This window comes from Triticum urartu, chromosome 6A (assembly GCF_056163025.1).
Source record: "Triticum urartu cultivar PI428250 chromosome 6A, HENAU_Tu73, whole genome shotgun sequence".
In the NCBI taxonomy this organism is placed as follows: Eukaryota; Viridiplantae; Streptophyta; class Magnoliopsida; order Poales; family Poaceae; genus Triticum; species Triticum urartu.
Genome location: NC_141878.1, coordinates 498,371,737 through 498,388,128, shown reverse-complemented (window position 1 = coordinate 498,388,128; position 16,392 = coordinate 498,371,737). Strand labels below are relative to the sequence as shown.

General features: G+C 44.9%; 1 protein-coding gene across 1 annotated transcript; it reads left to right on the top strand.

Annotated features, from left to right (window-relative positions):
• The first annotated feature begins 3,028 nt into the window (after nt 1-3,028).
• Nucleotides 3,029-9,965, top strand: LOC125514383 (uncharacterized). The gene is made up of 8 exons (XM_048679697.2): nt 3,029-3,322; nt 5,553-5,619; nt 5,796-5,864; nt 5,955-6,016; nt 6,258-6,347; nt 6,421-6,542; nt 8,050-8,107; nt 9,485-9,965. Exons 3-8 carry the CDS (start codon nt 5,798-5,800, stop codon nt 9,683-9,685), a joined length of 600 nt encoding a protein of 199 aa, XP_048535654.1. The 5' UTR covers nt 3,029-3,322; nt 5,553-5,619; nt 5,796-5,797; the 3' UTR covers nt 9,686-9,965.
• The last annotated feature ends 6,427 nt before the right edge of the window (nt 9,966-16,392 follow it).

Here is a 16,392-nt window from a genome sequence, read left to right as displayed (position 1 = left end):
GCTGTTCTGTCGGGGAAACTTCCCTCCCAGAGGGGGAAATTATCGCCACGTCATCACCAACGCTCCTCTTATTGGGAGAGGGCAATCTCCATCAACATCTTCATCAGCACCATCTCATCTCAAAACCCCAGTTCATCTCTTGTATCCAATTCTTGTCTCCAAGTCCGGGATTGGTGCTAGTAGGTTGCTAGTAGTGTTAATTACTCCTTGTAGTTGATGCTAGTTGGTTTAATTGGTAAAAGATCATATGTTCAGATCCTATATGCATATTAATACCCCTCTGATTATGAACATGTTTATGCTTTGTGAGTAGTTACTTTTGTTCCTGAGGACATGGGAGAAGTCTTGCTATTAGCAGTCATGTGAATTTGGTATTCGTTCGATATTTTGATGAGATGTATGTTGTCTCTCCTCTAGTGGTGTTATGTGAACGTCGACTACATGACACTTCACCATTATTTGGGCCTAGAGGAAGGCATTGGGAAGTAATAAGTAGATGACGGGTTGCTAGAGTGATAGGAGCTTAAACCCTAGTTTATGCGTTGCTTCGTAAGGGGCTGATTTGGATCCATATGTTTCATGCTATGGTTAGGTTTACCTTAATACTTTTGTTGTAGTTGCGGATGCTTGCAATAGAGGTTAATCATAAGTGGGATGCTTGTCCAAGTAAGGGCAGTACCCAAGCACCGGTCCACACACATACCAAATTATCAAAGTACCGAACGCGAATCATATGAGTGTGATGAAAACTAGCTTGACGATATTCTCAGGTGTCCTCGGGAGCACTTTACATCTTATAAGAGTTTGTCCAGGCTTGTCCTTTGCTACAAAAGGATTGGGCCACCTTGCTGCACCTTATTTACTTTTGTTACTTATTGCTCGTTACAAATTACCTTATCACAAAACTATCTGTTACCACTTATTTCAGTACTTGCAGAGAATACCTTGCTGGAAACCGCTTATCATTTCCTTCTGCTCCTCGTTGGGTTCGACACTCTTACTTATCGAAAGGACTACGGTAGATCCCCTATACTTGTGGGTCATCATATAACAGCATGGAACAATCAAAAATTATAGATACGTTGGAGACGTATAAATGTGCGAGCGCCTCGTGCATGCCTCCTCCTCCTTCACCAAGATGTCCTCGAACCTCTCCGTCAGCTTGGTCACCGCACCTTCTCGCTCTTCCCTCTCCTCCTCCCACTTCTTGCCCCGTAAATTTCTTCTAACCTTCTTCAGTGGTTCTTGCATTGGGTCGGCAGGGTCACCGGTTTCTTCCTCGTTGGCTTGGGCGGCGGTCTTGGCAATGAAAAAGTTCCACTTCAGTTTCTCATTCAACTTCAACCAACAATGCATGTCGGTGAAGGACTTCTTATCCAACTTCTTGTACACCAACCATGCACGAGTAGGCTACAAAGTGAAACAACATCAACAATGCATATCCTCTAGTGATCAACAAAACAATACATGTCCGGCTAGTGATCAACAAAATTAAAGTATATCTGGCTAGTGATCAACTTACTTGCTCTGTGGTTTGTGCACCGCTAGGCCACTGTGCCATGAGATGCTTCAAGTGCATGCAATACTTGGACACGACCTCTTGGATAGTGTACCATCGATGGTTGTGCGACTTCCACTCACGGTTGCGGATGATCGTATCGGAGTAAGACACGAAATGCTTGTGTTCATGGAACCATACGTGAATGTTCCTCCAAAAGGTTGTGCCCTTTTGCTCCATGCCATGGAGAGGATCAAGGCTAGTGGCCAACCATGCATCGCACAACAGCTCGTCCTCCCGCATGTTGAAGCTTCCTACTCTACCCTTCTTCTTCGGACCGCCGGTTGTATCATCCGGATCATCGTCGTCGCCGTCCTCCTCCTCCCCCTCCGGATGCTGCTATCCGACGGCCCAATGTTGCTTTTGCTGTGTGCCATCGCCGGTCTAGGTGTAGGATTGATGCTGCTGGTAGTTGCCGGACTGGGTGGGATCCGAGTCTTCCACCTACCCATCCTCATAGCCCACTCCTCCTTCCTCGCCTCCCTCGCAGATGATGTCGAGCATTTCCCTGTCCGCGTCGTATGCCGACCCCCACTCTGGGCATTGCAACAAACAACTTGCGGGCACCCATCTGCTCCCCGGCAGCCGCCAGCGCTCGGACGAGTTGCGGTGAAGAATACTCGGAGAAGAGCGGCGCCGCATTAACGTCGACGATGTAAGGCACCACACAGGCGGGGATTCCGAGCTGCTTGGCGACGTAGTAGTACGGAGGCTTGTAAGGCTTTGGCCAAAACGTTGTCTATACTGTCGGTGCACCCATCTGGCGGCGTTCGTCATAGCGGCGCCGACCGCCTCGTCCGCCACGACCTCCACACCCATCGCCACCACCAGGCCCATCGGCGGCCAACCGTTTCTTGAGTTTCTCCTCCTTTGCGGCCTTCACTTTGACGCAACGATTTTGCCACGTCTTCCAGCTGATCTTCTGGGCGAGCGTGATGTTGGGATCCTCCGGCACCTCCGTCTGCTCCATCTTTGATAGTTCTCCGACGGTTCCATGCGTTGGCGGCAGAAGGAAGGATAGGGTGGGAGAAAAGAGCGAGAATTGGGTGCAGAGCGGCGGGGAATGGAAGAAGAGAGTGGGGGATTTTGGCGCGAAAACAGTGCGGGATGCTACCAAAGCGTGGGCTCCGCCTTCCTTTTGGGTGGGCCGGGGGGACGGAGAGCGACGTTTCGCGTGTTCGGATTAATGCAAAGCCCCCACGTTTGTCTCCGGTTTGCGGGAAAAATCGCGCCTCAACAGTTCCATGGACCGATGCAGGACCGCGTTGGATGATTTTCACGGTCCGGACAGCGTGATCTAGACGCACGCGGGAGATTTGCGGGTCCGGGGATGCCCTTAAGTGGCAATTTCATGACCAACAATGACTGGACAGTCCGTCTGAACGCACAAGGGTGATTTGAGGTGTCCGGTTGTAGTTCCTCTTAAAATTTTGCAAAATTCACCGTTTGGCAAATTCTCGGGGATCCGGACGCATCCCATATCTCCTCCTCCCCCTCTCGTCTCCTGACCTAATCTCGTGCTCCGGGCTTCAATCGGCTGCCGCGTTGTAGTTGCGCGTCGCCGCCGAAGCCTGACACGCCATCCGACCGGAGTCTCCGCCGCCCTGCCGCCCTGCCACCCCCCCCCCCCCCCCCCCCCCCCCGCCCCCCTTCAGGCCTCGTGCAGGCCGTTCCTCCTGCTCCGCCCTCCCTCGTGCGAACCTCCATCCGCCCCGGCGGGTATTCGTGTAGCGCCGGCCGTCCGGGGCTGCGCCGCGTCACTAGGTAACCACCTCTCCTTACTCCTCCCTCCTACTCCTTCCATCCCTCCCCTGCCATGCTCTTATTTTTTCTAGAATACCCTGCCATGCTCTTATTTCCTTTTCCTTTGTATACGTATTTGTATGAATTGCTGTTGATGGATGGCTGGTTCAGTTGGATTGTAGATCGCACATCGTTTATATTGTTTATTTATTTAAAGAGGGATGGCTGGTTCAGTTGTTTTGTAGATGCGCCAAACTGAACATGTACATGTACTGGTGCAATCCCTCTGTTTGGAAGAGTGATCCGCGTTTAGTGCGAGTAGAGGAGATGAATTATTTTTGTTTATGTTTACTCTGTCGACACACGGGGAGTAGAGGAGATTTTTGTTTTGTTTGGCTCTTGCAAAAATCGGCAGAATGCCATGCTTTTTCTTTGGACTTTACCTAGACCATAGTATGCATTAGTTTCATTTTGCTAGACTGCATACTTTTTTTTAACTTCTTTTGATAAAGTAGAATGTTTTATTCAAAATTGGTGATGAATAATTGCTATAGGTTTCAGATTGTGTCCATGTAGTGGGTGCTTGTATTTGATGATGGATAATTGATTGTGTCCATTTGGTCTGGCTTTTCTTGTACTGGTTGTACATGTTCGGTGAAGTGTAAGGGGAAGCAGATGTGGATGGCACCATGCAGTCCTAGATGGGATAATTTTACAATGTAGGGGTTGGTTTTGCGTGGTTCATGAACCTTGAGATGATGTTACCTGACATGCACACTTGATGGATGCAGTGAGCTATGTTTGCAGTTGTCAATCGTTTAGTTTTTTGTTATGTATTTGTGCCATAAGTTCAAAGCAATGTTTGGGAAATCGTTTTTAAGCGACACTTAGTCGTGCTTAGGCGCTGAGTGATGGCTTACCGCCTCGCTTCTGCCCTAGGCGATGGTTTAACACTAGGCGACATTTAGCGGGATTTCGGCGGCGATTTAGCGCTAGGCACTGGTTTAGTGTGCGCTGCACGTGGTTTGGCGAGCGAAAGCACTGGGAAATCTATCAGGCTGGAGCTGAAGTCGACTAGGTGGGAGGGGAAAATGGGGGTAATAAGGGCTAGGCTGAAATTGGGTTTTCGGCTGGGGTTAGAAGGGAGGGGAAAGGAGAGGGTGTTGCGATAGTGGATGGCAACATTTGATACTATTCTTTGATAGGTTCACACCATTGAAATTTCCTGCAACACATAATTACCCCATGTACCCATTTATGCGAACACAACATGCAGTACCTGTCGTTAAATCCAAAACTAAGGGGCAATGTCTGTTTCCTCAAGTTCTCTTTTATTGTTTATGCTTCTAAACAGGTGAAATATGCTTCTGCTTGCTTGGGCAATTGATGGCAACATGCCATTTATCTTATTATTAGGCTATGTTTGTTTGAAAATGAACTCCATTTGAGGCTTTTACCTGCTATTTTGCTTGCTGTGTGAACCTGTTGTGTATTTACAATGGCGTGCACTGCATTTCACATGCTATTTCAATTATTTATGTGCTATGTTTCCTATTTTCCTGTGAATATTATTCAAAAGCAGCCATATTCTGTCCAATTTCGAAAGCAAAAAAAAACACAAAAAACGTTCAAGCGCCCAACTGCTCTAAGCTGTGGCCTTTCGCTTCGCTTACGCTTTCCGCTTTCAGCTTTTTTTTTAACATTGGCTCAAAGGTTGGTATTGATCAACGCTTTCTGTTGTATACTTGTGCCATCAGTTCTTTGTATTCGTCTTGGAAGAATGAATATGCTTTGGTTTTAAATCTCTGTCCAACAAGTCACAAGTTTGATTTTTTGGGGGTGAAAATATCTCTACGGATTTGATTGAAATGAAACAATGTGCAGAATTTCTATGAATATTATTGTGTAAAAATTGAATTGCATATGCTGGTGAATTTGAACAAAATTACATAAATTCAGAAACCTCTTCAACTTTGAAAGAACATGTGTAGTGCTATAATTTAGAACTCACATTACAAAAATGAAATTTTCCTTCAGGGTCATTAGGGGGCATTACGGACTATTCAAACTCAGTCCACAGTTTCACTGTTGTTCCAACCAAGCAACTGTCAGCTTTCTCACAGCTGCTTTCCCAAAGTTCACAGCAGCTTTTCCAAAATTTTCAGCTGAACCAATCACTCCCTAATGATTTGATTTTGTTCCATATTAATTCTACACTTACTAAGAGTCTAATCATATCCCTTTTGAACAGGGCATCAACATAGTCAATTGGAGAGGCTTGGAGCTGCTTCAGCATCCTCAGGAGAGCAGCAAACAAGGTAATCTGCTGTTCCTAGCTTCTGTACACATTTTTTTTGAATAAAAAAAATTAGTAAAACGTATCCCTGTATTGGCGCTTTTCCAAAATGGCAAATTACGTATCTTTATCGGCCCGATACTGATACACCTGTCCGTATCGGTGCATTTTAGTGATTCTTTCCCTAATTGCTTTCAGATATGGATTCAGTGCCACTCACTGCTGAAGCTATTGCTTTTACTGAGAAAAAGATGGACATGACTCTGGGTATGCTATTCATTTGTTGTTTGTTCTGTGACACTGATTCATATCTTGGAGATTAACTTAGCTCATGTTTTTTCTTGTGTGTTTATACAGAGGATATTATTAAGATGTCAAAGAAAAAAGGTCCTGCAGGCAAGAAAGCCCCTAGACAGCAGGTAGGCCTTATAATTCATTTGAGTGCGCCCCTCTTCGCCATGGATAGGGGTGCGTGGAAGCTTGCTATCCATGTGCTAGAACCATGAGTTGGTTGTGAGATCTTATGGGTTTCACCTCTAGCCTACCCCAACTTGTTTGGGACTAAAGGCTTTGTTGTTGTTGTTGTTGTGCCCCTCTTCCTTTACATTGTTATAATGTACTGCCAAGTTCTGATAATTACCATATTTTCTGTAATCACAGGTAAAAAAGCGTCCTTTTCAGAATGGTAACAGTAATCAAGGGAAGGCAAAGGTTCAGCGATTTCATGAGTCTAGATCATCTATACGACAAGTATGTGCTACTCAAAGTTACTGTTTATAGATTGCCTTATGTTTGGTTTTCTAATGTTGCTTTGGTTTATTAGGGTGTTCTGGCACAAAGGAGGTCAAATCTTGATGCAAATCAGTTCCAAATCACAAAGCAGGCTGCAAACAAGGCTGCTACTATGCCTGTGCGCGGTAGGGCTGACAGATGGAACAAACCAAGGTATCAACAAATCACTACAATGTTATCTGTCTTTGTGTAGTTACTCTAGTCACTTTATCTGAACAAACAAATTATGAACAGGTAAACAATGGTTCTTTTATTGCTTACGATAAGGTGGCATTCAAGGACCCGTTAAATAATTTGACTTGCACCTTTGGGTCTATTGGCTGAAGTTATGGTGCTGGTGTTTCTGTTGAACCCATATTAATTTTGCTGCTATCTGTATTCCATTGGTTCACATGGAAGTATAAACATCAACCAACTTCGTAGTATTGTGGCACAAGGCCTACTTTTTGGTTGAAGTGTGAGAAATACACGATGAATAAGAGTTGCAGTAAACTGAGCAGATCATATTGGATTGCATGGTTATCTAAGGGCCTTAAACTCACAAAGCTATGGGTTACTTTCATTATGGCTGTGTGATCAAAAACTTTTATTCTGGCTGTAATGGACTGATGGTCAAATTTGTGAAGCTGCTGGAACACCTTGGATGTACATCTGGTGTTGCCTTACATACAACAAGGCTATTTATGATGTATTAGCAGTTGGACTGGTGCTATTTTGGGTGGTCAACACTATTTATTTGGGCGGTCAACCTTGTTCTCATTTGCTGGCTTGGTAGGAGCTGGATATGATACTTTCTAGCATCTGATACCACTGCCCACTGGACACCACAGATCCTTTGTATGACCAGAGATAAAGTGGTTTTGACCACTAGCTAAATTGTGCAGACGATAAGCTTTTGTTTGTTCATGAAAACAGTGTGAATGTAGGTTAGTGTGTTCACACCAACAAAATTGTCGTATGCTGTGTCTCAGTAATTTATTTTTGCTGCTGTTCTCATATGCCTGATTGGTTTGTATCATAGTGTCGTGCATTATTGCCAGTGCCTATCTTGGATTTCGATCAGCAAGTGCTCTATGTTTTCAATTGTTCACTGGTTCTCAGCAAAGAAGCTAGCCATGTGTCCGCAGTTCAACTGGGTAATAGTATATCATGGTATCTCATGATTTTTTCTTGTCAAGAATCATCCCAGTACGCTGTGCTGTATGGAGGCTGCCTTTTGGGACCAACTCATGTGATCACTTTCCCTGATTCCTAGCATTCCTTTGGCTTGATTGTCTCAGCAGTCTAACTTGCTATCATGAGCTTAACGGTCTGACCAAGCAGTAAAATTGTGTCAACTGGGAAAGTTGTTGGATTGTCTGCATTCATTTGGTGGATGTAACAGTATAGGATGTGAGGCCTTATGGATCAAGTGGAATCTATATATGCAGTCTTTGATCAGAAATCAGTTATAGTTATCATTTATTGCTTTGTTTTGTTCAAAAACATGGTATGTGCACCTGATTTAGAACATAGAGAATTCTTATTTTGAAGAGTATGGTGATTGTGCTTTACCACCATGAAGCACAGACCATTAAAACTACCTGTTGGTTCTCTGTTGCGCACGATTCTTGGTAGGTAACTCCTCATGTGGGCCACTAATGTTTTGCTCTGTATGCAGTGGCCCGTCTACCTCAGCACAGAGGAGGCCCGTAAGCGAGGCTCTTCAGAACAGCAAGGTACAAACTGATTTGAAATGGAAGTAGACTTAGCAATATAAGCTATGATCATTGTTCTTTATAATATTTGAGGACAAGCCTTCTAATTTTGTTGTTATTTAATGTGTAAACCTTGTTGATCTATTTGTCCACTTGCTTAAGTTCTCTACCTTGTAGGAATGGGAGCACCATTGTAGCACAGCTAGTAGCTATTTTTTTTATCTAATTAGCATTCTGATTGTTGGTGCCAACCTTTTCACTTGTTTTATGCTGCTTCAAAAACATCGTGCTAATAGAAAATGTTACTTCCAAAAAAGGATACTGTTGCTTGTTTCAGAATAGGCCATGCTGATCTGGATCAGTTATCCAGTATTACCAGTATTGATTGGTAGTAGATGTATTTAATACTCCACATGTTTAGTTGAAGGTACTTGCCAGATATGAAACCCACAAAGTTGTTTGTCGCCCTGTGTATGCCGTGGTCATATATATGCCTGCTAAAAGCGATCACTGATGGGTCTGTGGTTACAGAAGAGATCGCACTAGTGTGCTATTCTAAAGAGTACTGCGGGGATGGCTATCTAAGGGGAAGAATATAGATGTTTATATGCCTTTTATGGTAGGTAGTGGAGCTAGTTATGAGATTTGGTTTTTTACTTGGAAGACATCAATACACATTTACACATATCTTTCTCTGATTGGAGTAGTTAAAACTAGGTTGGCATATGATAATATTTTCCATTTATGACGGTTAGGAGTTGGAAGGTATTCTTGTGCATGCATGGAAAGTTGCTTAAAAAACGACTTCATACTCAACTCCTAGTAACATATCTTGATGCGTGTTTGTTTTGCACGCATTTCCACTATCGAAAAATAGCATCTTCTTTGCAGAGTGACATCTAGCATTTTAAGCGCCCTTTTGTATTGTATTTTGCACAAATGTTGGTTCCAGCCCTTTGAGTTTTGGATGTAGGATTCTGGCTTGTCAAATTCCAGTGGGATGCATCCCATGCCTACAATTCCATAGGAAATCTAATATGTGCTAAACCTCAATTTTCTTTTCCTCTCAGAAGTCCAATACACTTTCTCTATCTCTATGGACTCTCCTCATGCCTTCACAATTCCTGTATTTATTTCCTGTGAACCATCGAAACACACTACTTCAAAATTCCTATTTTCGAGATCGTGTAGGAAACCATAGTATATGATATCTTATTCATGTGTTTTTCCTATTGCAATGTTTTTCTGCACCTCGATGACAAACATGAAACACACTGGTTTTTCTTGAGTTGCATGAGACATGAAACCCTGCCTAAACATTTCATATTTGTATTGCATTTGTTGTCCACCTAATACCTTTTTGTAGCATTGCTAATAATGTTTTCTTTCTGTTACTAGGGTAAGGAGATGCAGAATGAGCCTCCAAGGACAATGGATGCGCTCTTTGCACAGATGAAGCAGCAACGGATGAGGGTCATGCCACCGCAGCAACCAAAAGCTCCTACCAATGGCCATCAGTTTAACCAGCAGCGGCGTGGTCAGCAGCAGCGGCGAGGCAGAGGGGGATATGGTGTCCGCAGCGGTGGTGGTAACCGATGAGCATGGCACCCATATAGAACATTAGAGCCCTTATCACTGGTGTTCCTCGGAAGGGAGAAGCCTCACCCCTGGAATTCTACCTGGCCATGTGTTGCCTCTCGTATTTGTATTCTCTGCGAGCTGTGAACAGAATCTTAACTGAAGTTTACAGGCAGTTTTCTAGTCGCTTGTTTCAAGTTTCAATTTCCGATGTGTAATGGTCGATGGAATGTACGGGAATTGTTTGCTAGTCCTTTGGTTCCTACCGCATTATTACATATGGGGAATTGGTATATTATTACTGGCTGTTTTGGTTGGTAACTATCGTAGTCTTAGCAGATTGAGAGTAAAACGGCAAAGGTGAACTGTTGCGTTTATATCTTTCTAATGATAATAATAATAATTTAATGAAAGCAGATGTTCTACTATGTTGCTTTACTCTCCCTAGATGCTGGTGGTTCTTGAGTTATCAAGGGGTGGTCGTTGAGCCACTTCCTGGTCTTGAGCGTTTGTGGTGGGCGGGATGGTGATGCTGCATCTAGGGTTCCTGTTTTGTTCGTGAGGTCTCCTTGCGATTGCATCTGGAAGTTTTACAGGATCGGCGGGGTCTCGCGGAGGAGACCGCTGCCATCTACTCCCTTTGTTCCAAATTACTCGTCGTAGGAATGGATGTATCTAGAATTAAAATACACCTAGATACATTTATACCTATAACAAGTAATCTAGATACATTCATACCTGCGACGAATAATTTGGAATGGAGGGAGTACGAAGCTGTTATTTTGGAACTGTGATGGCATGGGTAATGCTGCGGCAATCTGTGCTTTGCTGCTTGATGTCCAGCGTTCGTGTAACCCCGAGGTTTTGTTCTTACTGGAAACGGTTTTTGACAGCTGCCTTAGTGTTTGTGGAGACGATTACATATTTGCATATGTATGGACTTTAAAACCGTTTCGGCAAGTGTTGGCAGGAAGAGAGGCCTAGCTCTCTTCTAGAAAAAGGGAGGTTAAAGCCTTGTACAGTGCAGAGTGTTTAGACACACGTGCTTGAGGAGAAATATTGAGGTGTCACTAAGCACTTGTAAAACATTAGCTTTGTCCAAAGCTAGCAAGTCTACACAGGTGCTTAGATGGGGCAACTGTCTTGCGTTCCCTGTCTTGCTAGCACCGGCTCAAGCACCTGTGGCGTCCAATGCACAATGGTGTACAGTGATCAGATCATATGCGTGGATGAAAAGGAAAAGAAGCACTCAGAATAACACCGCATGAAGCGCTGTATAAGAAAGAGACGGTCACTTTTGCATGCAGGCACTGGGGAAGCAGTGAAGCAAACTCAAGCATGTATCTCCTTTCCTGAGCACCGGTGACTCTGATGTGCCATTTTTTTTTCACTAGCACTTGTCTTAAGGACATGCATTATATTTACAAAGTCTAGAGAACCCTTAGAATTTTTTTCTACATTGTTATTGGTCGTTTGATTCATATGATTGAATCCTATAGGATTTTTTTCTATGGAATCATGTTACTATATTTCATTGAAAATCTAGCATCCACTCCAACCTTTTTTTTTTCACTTTCTTTGTTTTTCCTGTGGCATCAAACACTATGTACTAATCCTATGGGATTCAAGTGGGCATGCCACCCTAATCCTTTATTTTTCCTATTCCCGTGTTTTAAGAATCCTACGAATCAAAGAGGGCCTAAGTTGCACTAGTTGTTTGCTGATCCTAACTGAGAGTGCAAGTTGACTAAAAAAAACTTGTGTTAGTTGATTTGTCAGCATCTCAGATGGCACTCCAACAGTTCCTATTCCTTCTTCTTCCTCCGGTTATTACTATTCTTCCTGCAGCGCCGAACCACCTGCCTTTGCCGCCCGCGGCTAGCGGCGCTCTGTAACACCCCAGATGTAATTTACCTTATATGTATTCCAACTCTTGCCGTTTCCGGCCTAAGTTATTTTATTTCCCCGGTTTCGGGTTTTTGTCTCCGTGTGTGTTGTTGTCTTTGTCATGCATCTCATATCATGTCATCATGTGCATTGCATTCGCATACGTGTTCGTCTCATGCATCCGAGCATTTTCCCCGTTGTCCGTTTTGCATTCCGGCGCTCCTATCTCCTCCGGTGCCCCTTTCTACCTCTTTTCGTGTGTAGGGATTAAACTTTTCCGGATTGGACCGAGACTTGTCATGCGGCCTTGGCTTACTACCGGTAGACCGCCTGTCAAGTTTCGTGGCATTTGGACTTCGTTTGATACTCCAACGGTTAATCGAGGGACCGAGAAGGCCTCGTTTGTGTTGCAGCCCAACACCCTTCCAATTTGGCCCAAAACCCACCAAAAAACCCTTCCATCGTCTAGAGCGTTCGATCACAATCGTGTGGCCGAAAACCGCACTCCATTTGGAGCTTCCTAGCCTCCTCTACCCCTATATAAAGGCCTTCCCCGAAAATTCGCGGATCATTCTACCCCTAACCTAGCTCCTCTTCCACCGCGCCACGCCGGACACGTCTGGTCCGGCCGGACAAAGTCGCCGCCGCCGCCCGCGACGAACCAGGGCACGCCACGTGTCCCGGCGAGTCCCCAGTTCGCCGCCTCGCCCGCGCCGGCCCGCCTGGCCCGAGGCCGGCCCTCCCCGCCGCCATCCGGGCCCGAGACCCCGTGCGCCTCCTCGCCTCTCCTTCCTCCGTCGCGCCGACGCCCCGCCACCGCTCGCTCCGCTCTGGTCGCCGCCGACTATCGCCGGCCGGCCGCACCTCGCCGCCCCACCGCGGCAACCTCGCCGCCCGGCGCCGGCGAGCGCCCCGCGAGCTCCTCCGGCATCCCCCGAAGGTCCGGCTGCCGTCTCCTCCGTCCCCGTCAAGTCCGGCGACGATTCCGGCGAACAGGTCCCGGCGAACCTCGTTTTTCGTGCCCCTGCTACAGTAACTCTGGCCGGATCTCAGATCTCGAAATATCCCGCGGTTGACTTTTGTCTCGAAACCCTAATTTTCTTGCATACTTTGACATGCCATAACTCTGCATCCATAGCTCCGATTTGCGCGTGTAGCATATCAAAATGTTCGTCTTGACGAGTAAATCATTTCATCTCACTGCATCATTTTTATTTGAGTTCATCTTGATGCCAGAAATTCTGTTGGAAGAGGGCTATGTGAGAAATTTGGCAGATCTGTTTTATCAAATGGCATTTTGTCATTTTTGCCATGTTTAATGTGTGCATGATATGCTCCTGAGCTTTACATGAGTTTTGTTATATGCCATGTCATCTTTACATAGGTGCTTACCATATATTTTTGTGATATTTGTGGTGACTAGCACGAGCTTGCAAAGTAGCGTAATCGATAATGCTGATTTCAGGGACTTAGAATTTCACTAAGTCCTTGTCCTGATTTTGTCGTTATGCCATATGTTCATGTTGTTTCCTAGTTATCCGTGCCTCTTTTGAGGATGATCAGTAAGGATGATTTGCTAACATTGTGGTGCTCTATCCATCCATGTCTTTGTTTGAAATTATGGAGCACCCTAGCTTGAGTCAATCGAGCTCTACTTTTGCTATAAAGTGATCCTGGCAGATTGTTGACATGATTAGCGATTTTGCCGAGGATGTTGTTATTGATCCGTGCATGCTATGTTGTTGTTCTTGCCATGTATAGCTTTTATGCCATGTATTCTTGATGGGTGTATGCTTAGTTGGTCATGCAATGCTCTGTAGTGAGTGCATCGAGCTCGTAAACATGTCTACTCGTTAACTGATTTGCATGCTTCAGTTTTTCACTAAGTCTGAAATCTGTTTATGTTTTTGCCATGTTCACATGCTTACAATTGTATTTTCTGAGCCCTTTTGGCTCAATGTCACTAAGGGACTTTTGTTAAGTGCTTTGAGTAGCTTCATGCCATGCCTTGCTTTTCCATGTTAAGTTCCTGTAGCATATAGTTTTCATGCTCTAAAGTGTGCTTTCTGATGTTAAATTCCAGACTTGTGTTAATTTCACTAAGTCTGAAACCTGTTATCATTTGCACTTTTGCCATGCTTGTTTGGACCTGTTAATGGATGAATTAGCCGTAGCTCAGTGTTCATCTTTTGTCAAGCATCATGAGTGGATCCCTGTCATGTATTTTGTTGTCATGTTTGAGTGCTGTAGCACATTCATCTTGATGCATTTAGTTGGTCACTTGCTGATTATCGCAGTCCGGTGCCATATTTGTTTTGCTTGCCATTTCCAAACCGTGCATCCGATTCCGGTGATCTTTATATCGATTTCAACCGAAATCACCTCACCTTTCCAGTGGCACTCTTGGATTTCCAAGTTGAGGCCAGGTTCAATCATTCCTTGTAAAATCTTGCATATGCATCCCATACCGCGTCCCGCATACCATACCATGTTTGCATCATGTTGTTTGAGCTTTGCACGTGATTAATTGTGTTCCGTTTGCTTGTTGTTCTTGTTTGGGTAGAGTCAGGAGACGAGTTCATGAACGAGGAGCCCGTTGAGTTCGCTTACGATGATCAAGTCAACTCTGACAACTTTGCAGGCAAGATGATCATACCCTCAAAATCACTTCTATCTTTGCTTGCTAGATGCTCGCTCTTTTGCTATGCCTATGCTATGATGCCTACCACTTGCTTATCATGCCTCCCAAATTGCCATGTCAAACCTCTAACCCACCATGTCCTAGCAAACCGTTGATTGGCTATGTCACCGCTTTGCTCAGCCCCTCTTATAGTATTGCTAGTTGCTGGTGAAGATTGGAGATCGTTCCTTGTTGGAACATTGTTTATTGTTGGGATATCACTATATTATCTTATTATCTTAATGCACCTATATACTTGGTAAAGGGTGGAAGGCTCGGCCTTATGCCTAGTGTTTTGTTCCACTCTTACCGCCCTAGTTTCCGTCATATCGGTGTTATGTTCCCGGATTTTGCGTTCCTTACGCGGTTGGGTTATAATGGGAACCCCTTGACAGTTCGCCTTGAATAAAACTCTTCCAGCAATGCCCAACATTGGTTTTACCATCCGCCACCTAGCCTTTTTCCCTTGGGTTTCGTGGACTCAAGGGTCATCTTTTTTTTAACCCTCCTAGGCCAGTGCTTCTCTAAGTGTTGGTCCAACTGAGCGATGTCCGGGGCTACCAGGGGCAACTCTGGGCTGGCCTGCCCGACGTCTGGCTCATCTGAGTGTGCCCTGAGAACGAGATATGTGCAGCTCCTATCGGGATTTGTCGGCACATTAGGGCGGTGTTGCTGGACTTGTTTTACCATTGTCGAGGATGTCTTGTAACCGGGATGCCGAGCCTGATCGGAATATCTCGGGAGAAGGAATATCCTTCGTTGACCGTGAGAGCTTGTGATGGGCTAAGTTGGGACTCCCCTGCAGGGATTTGAACTTTTGAAAGCCGTGCCCACGGTTATGGGCAGATGGGAATTTGTTAATGTCCGGTTGTAGATAACATGAAACTTAACTTAATTAAAATGAATCAACCGCGTGTGTAACCGTGATGGTCTCTTCTCGGCGGAGTCCGGGAAGTGAACACGGTGTTGGAGTAATGTTTGACGTAGGTTGTTCTAGGATCACTTCTTGATCATAGTTGTTCGACCGTGCTTTTGCCTTCTCTTCTCGCTCTCTTTTGCGAACAGGTTAGCCACCATATATGCTAGTCGCTTGCTGCAGCTCCACATATTACCTTGCCTTTACCTATAAGCTTAAATAGTCTTGATCGCGAGGGTGCGAGATTGCTGAGTCCCCATGACTCACAGATTACTTCCAAAACCAGTTGCAGGGACCGATGATACCGTTCCAGACGATGCGCTTGAGCTCAAGTGGGAGTTCGATGAAGACTCTCGCCGTTACTATGTGTCTTTCCCAGATGATCAGTAGTGGTGCCCAGTTGGGGCGATCGGGGACCGTGTCGCATGTGGGGGTTGATCTTTATTTTGGTACCGTAGTCGGACCATGAGTGTATTGGATGATTGTAATGTTATTCATGTATTTGTGTGACGTGGCGAGTGTAAGCCAACTATGCATCCTTTCCCTTTTATCTATTTACATGGGTTGTTGTGAAGATTACCTTACTTGCGACATTGTTTTCAATGCGGTTATGCCTCTAAGTCGTGCTTCGACATGTAGGAGATATAGCCGCATCGAGGGCGTTACAAGTTGGTAATCAGAGCCTTCCCCGACCTTAGGAGCCCCCTGCTTGATCGAATCGTTGGCGTTGTTGAGTCTAGAAAAATGTTTGGAGTCATTTAGGATTATATATATCGGAGAGTTTAGGAATTCTTTTTACTCCCCAGTCCCTTCATCGCTCTGGTGAGGCATCCTGATGTAGAGTTTTGACTCTTCTCTTCTCAAATTTCACTAAAAAAAATTTAGGATCACGCGGGTATCTTGGAATCGTTCCGATCGATTTGTGACGAGAACATTGTTCTTGGTGCCTCCTGTCATTTAGGGGTTGTGGCAGTGTCCCGGGGAGTTGAGCTCCGAGGTGTTGTCGTCGCAATTTTATCGTTGAGATTCTGGAATACCTGAGTTTTGCCGACATCGAAAATCTCTTTTATGCAGTTGTTGGTGAGATAACCTCGACGCCACCCAGTACTGGGGCAGGAGTTTGGGAGTATTGCCATAACTTATATAACGGATGCTTTTCGAAGGTTGAGGTAGATGATTTCCGAAGTTTTTCTCGGTTATGTGTTGAAGGATGGATACTGTGTTGGGGAACGTAGTAATTTCAAA

What these genes read in the sequence shown, in the direction of transcription:
- LOC125514383 (XM_048679697.2), top strand. Translation starts at nt 5,798, where the DNA reads ATGGATTCAGTGCCACTCACTGCTGAAGCTATTGCTTTTACTGAGAAA. An exon ending in AGAAAGCCCCTAGACAGCAG is followed by an intron (nt 6,017 to 6,257) that starts GTAGGCCTTATA and finishes CTGTAATCACAG; the next exon opens with GTAAAAAAGCGTCCTTTTCA. An exon ending in AGGCTCTTCAGAACAGCAAG is followed by an intron (nt 8,108 to 9,484) that starts GTACAAACTGAT and finishes TTCTGTTACTAG; the next exon opens with GGTAAGGAGATGCAGAATGA.